The sequence below is a fragment of the Lolium rigidum genome, chromosome 5 (assembly GCF_022539505.1).
Source record: "Lolium rigidum isolate FL_2022 chromosome 5, APGP_CSIRO_Lrig_0.1, whole genome shotgun sequence".
Taxonomy (NCBI): domain Eukaryota; kingdom Viridiplantae; phylum Streptophyta; class Magnoliopsida; order Poales; family Poaceae; genus Lolium; species Lolium rigidum.
The window spans coordinates 76,198,311-76,213,201 of NC_061512.1; the positions used below are offsets into that span (position 1 = coordinate 76,198,311).

Sequence of the window (14,891 nt, forward strand, 5' to 3'; positions counted from 1 at the left end):
GATAAGTTGAAAGGTTGTAGATGTGATTTTATTTGTGTGTATGGACCGGCTCATGAAGATCTAAAAGACGATTTCCTGGTTGAACTTGCTATGTTTTGTATCTGTGTGGATCTCAACTATATTGTAGGTGGAGATTTCAATATTTTAAGACATGTTTTAAAAAGAATAAACCAAATGTGCTTCCTCATTCTTTTAAGATTTTCAAGACTGTTATTCATTTCTAGGTCTTAGAGAAATTTTCATGAAGGAAGGCATTTATACCTAGTCAACCAATCAAAGTAAATCCTACTTTCAAATTTTTTTGATAGATTTTTTTATGTCAAGTGACTAGAAAGATCTTGTCCCTTTGTTAACTATTACAAAGGTGGTTAAAGATCAGTCTGATCATAATCTATTACTTGTTAACTCTAGTGAATCTTCTGTGGGCACCAAAAAAATAGAGTTTAAGTTTGATCTATCTTGGCTGAAAAACCTTATTTTATTCCTATGGTTAAGAAAATTTGGGAAACCCTATGGAAAGTATGGGCCCTATGGATATTTTGATGTCAAACTAAAGATTTTTTTTGATGAAAAAGAGATTTAAGAAAACACTATAAGGGTTGGGGTACAAATCAGTTTGGTAACAAAAAAAGGAAGATCACCTGAGAGTTAATGTATATAGTTAATATTCAAGTTGTTCTGAATAATCTTTATGCTGAGGAAGAAAATATCTGTCAAAGGGCCCATGGTAGGTAGCTTTTAGATGGAGATCAAAATACCACTTACTTCCATAGAATTGCTTATGGAAGGAAAAGGAAAAAAACTTAGTGCATTCCCTACTGGATAATGGATCCATTATTGAAAAACGGACAACTTAGTCAAACATGCCACTGATTATTATAAGAATCTTTTTGGGTCTACTCCTGGTAATTTGTTTCAACTTGATCATAATTTGTGGGAACCTGAAGAGAAACTTAGTAATGATGACAATATTGACTTGGTTAGCCCCTTTTTGAAAAAGAGGTTAAGGATGCGCTTTTCTCTATGGAGGTATATAAGGATCTTGGCCCTCATAATATACCCATTGATATTTATCCACATTCATTGTTGGGAGGTAGTGTAACATGTATTATATATTTTTCTCTTGCTTTCATGTTGGTAACCTAAACGTGCAAAGGTTAAACTATGGCATTATTACTCTACTACCTAAATCTCGTGAAGTTAAAAAAATCTAACTATTTCGACCTAATAATTTGTTAAGGTGCATTTATAAGTTCATTACCAAAACTTTATTTTGGAGATTGGAACGGTATGCTAACAAGTTGTTTAGCACATATCAAAATGCATTTATTAAAGGGAGAAATATTATGAATGGAGTGTTGTCTTTATATGAATTGATGCATCATGCTCATGTGAAGAAGCATGTTGGAGTCATTTTTAAGATAAACTTTAAAAAGGCTTTTGGTAAGACTAATTGAAACTTCTTGATTGAGTGTCATATAGATAGAGGTTTGTTTGAACAATGGTGCTCTTGGTTCAAAAACATTAAGCATAATGCTATTATTATTTTGAAGTTTAACAATGTTGTAGGTCCTTATTTTTAGAGTGAAAAGGGGTGAGATAAGGAGATCCTTCCTCCCCTACCTTTTTTAACATGGTAGTGGAATGTCTTACTAAAATGGTTTTAAAAGCTCAAGAAAACAATCTTATCACTCGCTTTTCCTCTGATTTAATTGATAGGGGTTTTGTTGTTTTACAATATGATGATGATACTAATTTTTGTATCAATCATGACCCCGAGCAATCTATTAACCTCAAGATGTTGTTATATATGTTAGAAATGATGTCAGTCTTAAAGATAAATTACATAAAAAGTGATATTGTTGTTATTGGTGGGGACAATAATATTGTGGCCTTATAATCTAATTTGTTCAACTGTCAAGTAGAATACTTAGGGTTCCTTTCAAATACTTAGGGGTTCCAGCGGACTTTCTCAAACTTGAAAAATATTGACTCGGATTTCCTGGATGCAAATTTGATTTTAAAAAATGGATGCTTGGATTTGTGATTCTTCTTATTCTCGAGCTAGATGAACTCTTCTTGACTCTTGTCTTTTGGGTATGTTTCTATTAAACAAAATCTTTGTGGAAAGTTGGATAAACATAGAATGAAATTCTTTTGGGTTGGAAAGAAAAAAGAAAAAAGGTTAACATATGGTTAAATGGAAGAGAGTTTGTAGATCTAAATGCAAAGGGGGTCTTGGGATTAAGGATCTTAGAAAGTAAAACATTAGTCTCCTTACTAAGTGGTGGTGGAAGTTGGGGGCCCAAGTTGGGTTTTGGCAAAGGATTGTGAAACAAAAGTATCTGAAGAATAAATCGGTGGCTTCCTTGAAAACCAGAGTCAATGATTCTTCTTGCTGGAAAGTTTTGATGAAAGTTAAGGATATTTATTTTGAAGGAAGGGAGATGATTTTGCAAAAAGAGACCTTGTTAGGTTTTGGTTGGATCTCTGGTTGGTCGATATGGCTCTTTGTGTTAGGTGTCCTCGGTTATTTGATATTTGGCCCAGGAGGTCACTTTCTTTCATATTGTTAATTCTAACTTCAATAGTCGTTGCAGAAGATGCATGTCTCCTGAGATTTTGTACCAATGGAATTCTATGAAAGCCTCAGTTGCTCAACTTGCTATGAATCCAGAGCCAGATGTTATCAGTTGGAGCTTGACATCTAATAATTGATTTTCTAGTTCGTCTGTTTACCCAATGTTGGATCGTTTTTGAAGTATTGGGAAGGCTTGTATGTTGAGGAGGATGCTCCCATGATCTAAGTGGGAGCGAAATAGCTGATTAACAATGCAATAATGATGGCTACACTAGTACGGAAAACGCTATAGAGGAACGCTCAAGGGCAGTGTACGAGTCTAAACGCACGCGATTGGTATTAGTAGTCGCGAGCCAAAAATGCTCACGTGACTAGTATGCACGTATTGGTAGCGCAGCGGAGATTAGGCGCACGATATTAGTATGTGGGCCATTGATGCACTCTAGTCCCGAACGTACCCGCAGCGAGCTCCCATGCATTGAGGCACGCGACTGCTATGCACATACTGCCGCGTGTAGGGGTGTAAACGGAGCAGATCGGATCGGATTTTTCTTGTACCATATCGTTTACCATATATATTTCTCGTATTCGGATCGGAATGGATATTGATCGGTTTCGGATTTGAATGCGGATATTTTGGACTGCGGATTCGAATCGGAAATGGAGACGACTCGGATGGGAAATAAAAATAGTCGGATTTATGATCTCATCGCTAGATAGTTATAGTTCTTGAAAATCTTTAAGTGAGATTTAAAATTTTAATCTTGTGTAGTTAAGAAAAAAGAGACATAATGCGCTAAAACTCAAGCACTGATAGAAACTTAGAGCTAAACATGCTCGCCAAATAAAATTTGGTAACTCAATAACTACTAACCTTTCAAGATTGGCCTTGACTTTTGAATAAAAAATCAGATTATCCAGTTTAAAACCTTCGGATTATCCTAATTAAATTTCGGATAATCCATATCCGCATGCTATATGCTATACCATATCCTACACCGTATCCGGAGCACCACTTCGAAATCGTATATCCTTATCCGCCGAATTCTTTGAAATCGGATATGGATACCTTTAAACGGGTTCGGCGCCGGTTTCGGTGCGAAAATTATCCTATCCGTTTACACCCCTAGCCGCGTGTCACTTTTCTTGCACGCTTCCAATATATAGGGCTGATGGATGCGGGTGAGCAAAAGTATTGGCAGCGTGCCCTATTTTGACACGCTACTACTAATCAGCTTAGTAGTAGGGTGCCCTATTTTCAGAACCCTACTACTAGTTCCCAGGATTTGCATCCCCTATGGATCGGTATCGCCTTTTCAGTTTTGAAAACAAATGTTAGAAAATTTAAAAAAATAAAATCCTTCGAGATGGTCATGTGTTATAATCTAGTTTTAAGTAAAATTAATAAACATGAATTTTGATATATTATTTAAAATGACATCATGTTTCGGTAAAACGGCTTTTTTGGTTGCATAAATTTTCAGCCGATTTCAATCTTCTATGGTCGTTTATTTATTTTTTAGAATTCAAAAAAATGAAAAGAAAAACAGAGTTTTTCCAGCTTTTAGATTTCGAGGTAAAAAATTTCAAATCTGAAAATTTTCAAACAAAATCCCCTCTCTATCATTTCAAACTTCCCCCTCGTCCTCTAGCCCTTCTCCACCTTATCCCCTCCTCCTCTTCCCCTTCTCCACTTTATCCCATCCTCCTATTATCCTTCTCCACCTTCTCCCTCCCTCCCTCCTCTTTTCCACTTCTCCACCTTCTCTCCTCCTCCTTTTCCACTTCTCCACCTTCTCCCCATTGATTACCACCTCCTCTCTGGCGATGGCGACTGCCTCCTCTGCAACGACGGCGACCACCTTCGACGCCTTGCTCCGCCGCCCTGCTCCGCCGCCCACCTCTGATGCCCGGCTCCGCCTCTGTAGCCCTGCTCCGCCTCCGCCGACAACCAGCTCCAACACCCTACTTCGCCTCCGCTGACAACCTGCTCCAACGCGTTGCTCTGCCACCGCCAATGCCTGCTACTGTCCATCTCCTCTCGTCAACGCCACAAGGAGGACTCAATTGCTTTGTTTTATTTTTATGGTGGTTTTGCGTAAAATCACGTCGATAGCTGGGCACTGGTCCTGGCTTTTTTTTAATTGGAAAAAACTTACTAGCAGGAGACTAGACAAGCGCACGCGACTAATACATTATTGGCAGTGAGCCGAGTGTGCACGGGACTAGTACCTGCCATACTAGTCATGTGCCGGGTACACACGCAACTAGTAGGGCCTTACCACTAGCGGGTCGGGGTCGCGACTGGTAGCTAAAAATGACACGTGACTAGTAGGCTTTTCCCTACTAGTGCTAGAGTCTTCTAGGGAAATGTTGATGCCGCTCAAGTACCTCTGGCAATTCAATGATCATGATGTGGCACCTTGTGTAATAGTCGATGTTTGTCTCACTACGGGAAAAAAGCCCATTGCCGTGCGGCACTTTGCATCATAAACCATTAACTACACGTGCTGACACCGGAGATGCAAAACCATGCATTATAAACCCTAACCCTAACCCTAAACCCTAAACCTATACCTAACCATAAATCCTTACCTTGAACCTAAACCCTAGCCCTACCCCCTAAACACTAGCCCTAACCCTACACCTAACCCTAACCAGTAGATCAGGCACACCCTCGATCGTGTGATAATGGCTCTAGTTGCGGGGTATATGTGCCAAAGGGTCCCAATCTTGGTTCTCCATGTGTATATGTCCTAAAAAAACCTAAAAGAATGAAAAATTACATTGGTGCACCCTCGCACGGAGAAATCTAGGGGGGTAGACCCGCTGGGGCATGCATACCGCTGTTTTGGGGGAGGAGGGGGAGAACGACCGCCGGAGCACCGAAATCCCACCAAATCTTGCATGTGGACATATGATATGTGTGAAAGTGTGGTGCAAGGTGTAATGGTGCAAAAGTAGCTCCCCGTTGTGACCTTCCTAACATTTGGGCGATAACACTTAGCAGATTTTCCGAAGAGCCGATTGCTCTGAAACCCTGATATATGTGGGGGGATGAACATGGAGAGTAATTTTGTATTGCACATTGTCTAATAAATAGTCATCAAAAAGAAAAACTAATTAACAAAAGAAATATAAGTATTAGATGAAATAAATAGAAAGAAAAACAAATAAAATGTTTGTTGGCGCACGGCAAAGAGAGGAATGCACAACAAAGGGCCTTTGCCGCGCAACTAGGCTGCCCTCACGGCAAAGGCAGCGGCACGGCACCGTCCAGAGTCATTGTCGTGCAACGAATCTTTGTCGTGCGGCTTGTAGGTTCTTTGCCGTCGTAGTTTCTTTGCCGTGCGCTTTAGTTGGTCTTTGCCGTGCGCAGGATCGTTGCCGTGCGTCACTGCTGACTTTGCCGTGTGGATATTCTTTGTCGTGCGCTGCTCTCATATTTTGCCGTGCAGGTAGTCTTTGCCGTGCGTACTTGTTGCTACGCACGGCAAAGATGTCTTTGCCGTGCAGCGGCTCACGACAAAGATTGGCTGGACGGCAATGGCCTTTTTTTCCCGTAGTGTAGTGTCTTAGACAACTGTGTGTTTTTGTTTATCTGAACTTTTGAAAGTGTATGCTTGAGTGTCACTAGGTTTTTGCCCCATAGTGGGTGTTCGATGGCGAACACTTGTCAGCGGGTTTTCTGGCGATGCAAGGGTGGCCTCTTTCCTGTCCCCAATTTCTGCGTGTGTGCTTTGTTGTTTGAAGACTTTGTATCTCTGTTATGCAGTAATGAAAATGGGGTAAATCTCGTTTTGAAAAGAAAAAAAAAATGTTTTGTGGCGCTTATGATTTTAGTGTACGCATGGCAGATCTTTTTATGGTCATGAATTGAATTTGTAACAAGCAGTTTAGTACACAAAGGGAAATGTAGAGAAGGAGCAAATGTCAATATTGTTTCTGGTTTTGAACTGTCTCCACAATGTGATAAATATCTGGTTAATTGTAAATGCATGATGTTAATCTTGATGCATGCGACCACTATGGTAAAGCAAGGCAGGGTGCTTTTTAGGCGGGCCGGCGAGGGGGAGGGGCACGGAGGTTTGGCCTGCGCCACGCCCTTCTTATTCTGGCTGGCTGCGGCAACTGTAGCCTGCAGAAGGCAAGGCACCACATCGTCCTCTCTGACGCCTTTTCCTGCTATCCGATTGCTTCTTCCTCTCTCGTCGTATTCACCCCACTCCCACCTTGCCTGCCTGCCATCACACACAGTAGCTTGGCAGTATCAGTGCCTGGTAGACTCCAGCCCACACATCCAGTCCACCTAGAGCGAGAGACAAGGGAAGGCGAAAGATCGAGGAAGAGAGCGAGTGAAGATGCTGCTCTGTGATCTCTCTTCTTACCAGGAGGCCACCGGATCCAACTCCCACGGTGGAGACGTAGCCGTCAGCAACCATGTCCTGCTGAGCCCTCTCTTTCCGCCGGCAGCGACGACGACGACGACCCTGCTACCCAGGCCGCCGCCGCTGCTGCTGGAGGAGCCTGCCAGGGCCAAGAGGAAGAGGAGCCAGCCAGGAAACCCAGGTAGATCATCAACTGCGCCCTGGTCGAAATCACTGTTTCTTGCATCAAGATCAGCTAGGTAGCTAATCAATCTGTTCTTTGGTGTTTGTGTGGTCGAATGGAACGGAAGACCCTGGCTCGGAGGTGATCGCGCTGTCGCCGCGGACGCTGGTGGCGACGAACCGCTTCGTGTGCGAGATCTGCAACAAGGGCTTCCAGAGGGACCAGAACCTGCAGCTGCACCGCCGTGGCCACAACCTCCCCTGGAAGCTCCGGCAGCGTAGCCTGGCGCCGCTGCCCAGCAGGCCCGGCGACGCGCCACGGAAGCGCGTCTACGTCTGCCCCGAGCCCACCTGTGTCCACCACGACCCGGCAAGGGCGCTCGGCGACCTCACCGGGATCAAGAAGCACTTCTCCAGGAAGCACGGCGAGAAGCGGTGGAAGTGCGAGCGGTGCGGCAAGTGCTACGCCGTGCACTCCGACTGGAAGGCACACGTCAAGAACTGCGGCACCCGCGAGTACCGATGCGACTGCGGCATACTCTTCTCAAGGTATACATAAACATGATGTGGCTGTGGGCTCTATCGTCCTTTGCATCTCTGTACTTTGATCTGATTTCTCGACTTACCCAACACCAACAGTAGTTGGTGATTTCATGAGGCGTGAAAATTAAGGAGATCACTGCGTGTAGAACCTAATTGACGTTTTGATGTGTGAAATCATCGTTAATTCATCATCACTGCATATCATCTGTAAGTTTTTACATTTGATGTGTGCATGCATGATTAGTTGATTACATTTTCATACTTGCACAAGTGCAGCATTGAAACTCCCTTTTTTCTTGAAAACCACAGTCGATTATGTCCTGGTCAAAGACCAGAAAAATTATTTTGAACGCTCAGCTAGCACTTAACTCTTTTGGCTGTGCATGCAATGCATGAGGCCATGTCCAAGCTATATATGGTATGTCACCAAGAGGCATTGATGAAACACTGGTATTTGTAGGTGACCTGTCTCCGCAGTAGGATCGTTTTCATAGTTCCATATTTCCTGGCACGCACAGCCTGCACACTATCAAATGAAATTAATTTGTGCAATTTCAAGCATTAGATACAAATGGTGCATGGTGGGGACCTGTTAGAGGAACTGTTGAAGATGCACAGTAGTTTGCATATGAACTGAACACGCCAGGAATGCATCATGGAATTTGCATCTCCAGCTATGATCTGCATGCGAATCTTTGACTTGAATGATAATTCTCTCTCACATACATGCATACACTCATATGGCAGGAACTTTTGCTCACCAAAGTTCAATTCCACTTTTACATGCATACATATTCATGCAGTACATGGATCCACATGGTACTCCAATTTGATTATTTCCTCTGGTCATACATATGATTAACATGCAGCTCCATGCATATCCATGCAGGAAAGACAGTCTGCTGACCCACAGGGCCTTCTGTGATGCCCTAGCTGAAGAGAGTGCAAGGCTTCTCGCAGCTGCAAACAACAGCATCACCATCAGTACCACCACCTGCAACAACAATAGCGGCAGCAGCGACACCAGCAACAACAACAATCTAATCACGACCAGCAACAGTTCACCACTCTTCCTTCCTTTCTCCAGTCCACCTCCGCCTCAAAGCCCTAACCCCCTTATGTTTCTCTCCCAAGAACCTCAACATCACCAGCTGTTCCCTCCGTTCCAACCCCTGCCATACCTTGAGGAGCTCCCTATGAACTCCGGTATCACCGACAGTGTCTCGACCATCGCCACCGACACGGTCAGCTACCGGCTCAGCCAAGAAGGTTCGATGACTATGCACGCCGGCGGACGCCGCCTCACCAGGGACTTCCTTGGCATCGACGATGCCGGGGAGGTGGAGGAGCTGCAGCTGCCACTGTGTGCCACTGCATACCAGGGACGCTCCATCGCCACCGCCGCCTGCTGCTCCACCGACATGACCAGGCAGTACTTCGGCAGGCTGCCGCCAGTGAACGAGACGTGGAGCCACAACTTCTAGCAAACCAATCAAGAAGTCGACCGAACCATGCATCCAAGACTTGACTGTTGACACCGAAATTTCCTGGTTGTTTCTTAAAATATCTTCTTGTTGCTTACCATTAGCATCTTCTGGAACTTTTTTTTTGAATGAATCTACTTTTCTTGGAAGATGGAGCATTTTGAGATATTGTACCCTGTTTGTCTTAGGAAAACCATATTTTTTTATGGATCCTCTTATGCAACTCATATTGCCGGTTAGGGACAGATCGAGCCACAGAGGTCACACACAAGAAACGGCAATCTGACCGGTCGTGCTACGAGAAAGCATGTTGCACTACAAAAATCTCCAATGCATTGGTTGAGCGACCATAATTATTCCCTAGGGATGTAGTGTGTGAACTCTCAACCTCGTGACAAAACAAAAGAGTTATGTTTCTCTTTCTTAATTTATGCATGTGCGGCTTTAGTAGTCTCAGATGTAATTCAGTGATCTTTCAAGACTCGATGATTGCATGCCGTTCTATGGCAGAAATTATGCGTCCTTGCTAGTTTGTGAGAGGAATTTAGCCAAAGTTGGTGTGGGAGCGGAGACAGAGGCAGAGTGGTTGATTAGGGTTTATAAGTTCGGGATGGGCGATCACTAGCGTCCGAGAGGGTCATGTGCTTGCCACTTGCGGACACATGGGGATGGACAAGTAGAGGTGAAGGAGGCTAGTTGGGGCGAGACAGGGCCATGGGCTAATGTATGCGGGCTTTCGATAAGGGGATTATAGGAAGATAGAATTATGGTAACAACAAGCCAATAGCGCACCTGTGAGATGAATAGAGTGTGGAGTGGGTTCTAGGGTTGTTATGTGAGAAGGATGGGGAGGATATGATCGACGGTTGAATGGAAGTTCAATGGTTTTCGTTTTCGTTTTCTAAAACTCGCGGTGCTTGTCTATATATTAAGACAAAGAGTTCCTTTCACAAGCCCGTCCGTGCCGCCACAAGAGGTCTGCTCCATGTTCCATCACACACCCATAAATTCAATGTTAAGAAAATTTGACCTGAATGTAAGAAAATCTCGCTAACATGTACTAGCTGTGAGACCGTCATTTTAGGCATATAACTAGTGCAAGGTTTTTTTTGTTCTACCAGAAATACCAGTTTAAATACCATCCGTGATCTTTCTAGTAACAAATTTTAAAATTAGTCCAAAATTTATCAAAATCATTTAAGTTTTGAGAAAATTATCAAAAATCGCTAATTACCGGCCGAGTATTTTCTTACACAGGAGGGTAGGCCAGGAAAAAAAAAATGAGCTAGTGTGCGTGCATGGATTTGCTGCATATGCTTGCATGCATGCAAATGATGATCATGAGGTTTATGTCATGCTAGCTCATGCATATGGGAGTCCGAGCTCAGTCCCTGGACCATGTCGAGCTGTGCAATCCCTAGAATTGATCGAGCGCAGAGTTTGAGAAAGATGAGGAAGAAGGAAAAAAGACCTGAGGGTTTCTTTATTTCCGTGCGTTGACACGCGCATCATGTTCAGTTGTCCCACACCGGCCCTGATCGCCTCCTTTTTAACTCCCAATTAGCACACTGTGTCAACTCAAGCCCCCGGGTCAGATCACTTTCTCTATTTGTTTTATCTTGATTTATATAATAAGCTCTTTTTCTTTATGAAATATGGATTAATCTGGAATCTTCAATCTCACAATTATGTTCATAATTTATATGGATGTCGCCAATTACATATGGCTAATCAGGAGGTGCAGCTAATCCCACGAGGTGTTTATATTTTGTATGGATGTCGCTATTTGCCAATTACCTATGGTTCATATATACTAACTAGAGGCAACATTTCGAATGGGTTGCAAATGCTTTTGGCAAAAGATGTGGCAGTAGGCATGCAAAAGATGAAAAGCCTAACACCAGAATATTCTCAATGAGATGTGAGATGTGGTGGATAAAGGATATAAAAGTTTGCAAGGAATAAACCTAGGGATTATATCCCACGGCAAGGCAAGCATGCACGCAAAGGAAGCTGCATATACTTAGCCAGGCTTTCGAAGAAAAGCTGTATGGGCATGTGAGATGCAGGGAATTAGCAGGAGCAAACCCCAATACATCCCAATTGCCCCCAGATCTCCTCCGGAAAGATCACTGCGCTGCTTTTTCCCTCCTTTGCTTTGCCCTTCTTTATTCCCCCTCTTTGCCTTTTGCAATCCAGGCGTTAACAAAGAAGGACGCCCTTCGTTTGCTCCCTGACACTTGCTTTGTGCTGCTGATTCCGATAAGCTGGTCTGCAGGAATATACAATCAAAGTTTGTGTCCTCTAGTCTTATAAAACCATATCTTTGTAGAATGTTCCTTGCAGAAATGAAAAATAACTGGCTCACCAAGTAGTACCTCACAATGGTCCAAGAGCTATCTACTGGAAGGATGGGGTGGAAAATGATACAACAGCTTTCCTGCAAATTTATCTGCACGTCCTACTGTACCTTGCTACAGAGCAGCTGCAGATTCACAGTTTGAACAGCATCAGCAGCACAGGAAACCAAATCAATCATCAGATAATCATCGGCCGGCAGCGCGGCACTGAATATTATTGCGTGAACGGGCGCACGCCTTGCTTTCAATTGCATCAAGGCTTTGGTCCTGGGATCTCAGCGGCAGCAAGATTTGGAGAGGTGGTCCGGGAAGCCAAAGGCTCCCTCCCACATGTGGGAGGAGGACACACAATGTCCCTGCGCATCATCGCCGGCCCAGCTTGACGCCCACGATCTCCGAAGATGCTCGAAGTGCGCGATGGGCAGCAGCAAGCCTCGAGATCCATTCCAATTGGTCAGCACCTCCCAAGTTCAACATGCAAAATAGTCTTCGTCCACGCAGACCACTCCAACTGCGCCACAGTGACTGCATGCGCCCGCCTAGCTAATGCACTGTCCTCAGACAAGCCAACATAGTCAAGTTTCCCTTCTTCAACTAACTTCTTCAGTTCACCCATCTACACTCACCCAATAAGACACAACTAACAAAAATTGAAAGCACATTTCCACGATCAAGTGATACACACACTTTCCTCTATAGGCACTGGCTGTGGCTGGTCAATGCGATGCAGCAAGTATAGATCAATGTAGTTGATGGCAAGAAGCTGAAGGCTTGCTTCGCGGCAGGCACACACATATTCCAGACTGCCCTTGACAGTGACACACATGCCACTAGTGTCGAATCCCGCAGTTCTTGGTGGCCACTTGAACCTTCCACGATCGAGGCAACTGCCTTAGTGCCTGCTCAAGACATTTACTCCACATAACTCATCAAGTCAGTGAGAAAATAAGTACAATTTATATAATTCGTTAATACGTTCTACCTTTAAGGAATGATCCATTGTAGCTTACAGAGGATCATCTTGGCTACTGATAAAAAGAACATCACTAACTTGTGGATAAGCCATGGAGGAATAAATCACTACTAATTAGGCTTCTATCTGTAAAAGAGTTAGGGTCGTGGACTCATGGTTTTTAATGACAATGGAGGGCATTTCAATATTCTTCATATTTTCCGCACCAAAAACTGAAGAGCAATGTGTTCTGCATGTGACGGCCTGGCCAAGAGACGGGAACTAAAACTGGAACCAAACAGGTGGGAAACAGGCCCGGGGCAGCCATGGCTGTTGCCTCAGGCCCATGACTGAAAATCCATGCAATCCATATTGTGAAGGGCAAGAGTTTCACGAGAACATAGTGCATAAGCTGAATTGGCCCTAGCCGTCCCTGGAAGCAACTATATCGTTAAGGCTGTAGGGCGTACCCAGTGCTGAAAGCTGCCCACACATTGTGGGCTTTGGGGAAGGGAATTTCTACGCAGCCTTCCCTCGCTTTTTATGCAAAGAGGCTTATTTGAACCCAGGACCTCCAGGTCACAACCACTGTGCGAGCCAACTATATCGTTATTTTAGACAATTTCATCTGGGTGTAAAATGTGACGTACTGTTCCTAAGAATGAGGTCAATGGAACACATGTTCTATATTTTTCAAGCTGAGGAAGTAAACATGGATAAAAGCCGATTATATTATTAAGCGGTAGACAAAGAACAGAAGAGATCTATCAATCTAGATTTCGCATATTTCAATGGTCAGATTTTCATCAATCTATTTTTCATGATATGACCGAACACAACCAAGCCCAACCCCAATATGGAGTCGTTAATTCAAAGTTTGCACATCCTACTAACGATTAACTATGGCAGTTTAAAGTGCATCCAGAGAAGGATCCATCCGGGCAGCATTGTACCAGATCACACAAAATCTTATGCCTACTAAGCGTTTGCGCTGAGAATTTCATATAAGAAATTAACTGCATTGCTAAAACCACAGAGGCCAAAGGTTAACGCATTAACTCATCATTACTAATACAAATCTACGATGTGTAATGTTTGGGAGCAACAAATAATGCCAAGTGTCTAATTCCAAAATAGATGAAACATAAGATTTTGCAAAATCTCCTATGAGCACTTTGGCCATCAAAGTTAACATTTTAATGTAATCTTAAAGATTATGTTAACCTACATAGTATTCTATGGAAATATACAGAGGACGGAGAGCCAGCAACCTGGTGCTGAAAAACTATATCCTGCGAGCGGTCCTGGTCAACAAGTTGTTGTATGTGTTTGGTGGTCACCAAAGCAAGCAACCCATCAATACCTAATCGTGACTAGGGCATCATGTACAAAAAGCAAACATGGTGCCCTATCAGGATATATTTATAAATTCCATTATTAATTGGAGGAAGGGCGGGCCTGGTGCAGCGGTAGAGCCTCACCGCCTGTGACCGAGAGGTCCCAGGTTCGAGTCGCGGTCTCCTCACATTGCACTTCGTGAGGGTAAGGCTTGCCACTAACACCTTCCCCAGACCCCGCACAGTGCGGGAGCTCTCAGCACTGGGTACGTCGTCCATTATTAGAAATAGATTGTGGCCGGGCCATACTATAAGGATATAAACTAATAAATGCAGATATAACATTTTGACCAAGCAGATCTAAAACATTGCTGATGGTGAGTTCAAATTATAACAATATTCTCTAGACAGGATACAGAGCTATGTTTAGATAAAAGGTCATAGCACTATGTTAGGAAAACTAATCTTGGGAACGAGTACGAAATGTTAGTACTAGCACTAGCTAGGAACAAATCATGTTTGCACACCACACGGGTACACTTTGAGTACAAATCTTACAATGCCACTGATACACCCAGAAGTCAGAATAAGGAAAAGCTCAACATGGTACTAGGACATGAGAAATATGCAATCGAATTACTAAAAGACGAAGTTGAGAATGGTGACAATGTTTACTTCATTGCCAACAGCTGCGACAAGCAGGGCACCAGAGCTAGGTAGATTAAGGGAGTACCACTACCAATGAAATTATGATGCACATGCTGTTAAACTTGGCGATTATGACCAGGAACCAAACTACTACTTAACCTACATGATTTTCTATTGTTTGAATATTTACCTTAACTCAAAATCTCAAAGATAAAATAGTAAATTACCAACAAAATCAACTAACAATTAGGAGGAAAATGATGAAAGGCATCCACCTGTAAACACAATATACGATGATCCGTAATAAATCTAGCTGCGCAAATGAGTGGGCCACCAGCTAGTTCCTATAATTCCATCTAACTCGACCTGTCTACAGTGTATATTGGAAATTCTGTCATCTGTTTTTTTTTCAGTTTAAGCTGAAATTGCGAACAAA

At 43.3% G+C, this 14,891-nt stretch overlaps 1 protein-coding gene across 1 annotated transcript; it reads left to right on the forward strand.

The window, feature by feature from the left end:
* The first annotated feature begins 6,738 nt into the window (after nt 1–6,738).
* Nucleotides 6,739–9,542, forward strand: LOC124653926 (protein EARLY HEADING DATE 2-like). The gene is made up of 3 exons (XM_047192986.1): nt 6,739–7,150; nt 7,260–7,680; nt 8,564–9,542. Exons 1-3 carry the CDS (start codon nt 6,943–6,945, stop codon nt 9,156–9,158), a joined length of 1,224 nt encoding a protein of 407 aa, XP_047048942.1. The 5' UTR covers nt 6,739–6,942; the 3' UTR covers nt 9,159–9,542.
* The last annotated feature ends 5,349 nt before the right edge of the window (nt 9,543–14,891 follow it).

Excerpts from the sequence above, each read along its gene's own strand:
- LOC124653926 (XM_047192986.1), top strand. The coding sequence starts at position 6,943 with ATGCTGCTCTGTGATCTCTCTTCTTACCAGGAGGCCACCGGATCCAAC. Across the intron at positions 7,151-7,259 it reads GAGCCAGCCAGGAAACCCAG|ACCCTGGCTCGGAGGTGATC; the intron begins GTAGATCATCAA and ends ATGGAACGGAAG. Across the intron at positions 7,681-8,563 it reads TGCGGCATACTCTTCTCAAG|GAAAGACAGTCTGCTGACCC; the intron begins GTATACATAAAC and ends ATATCCATGCAG.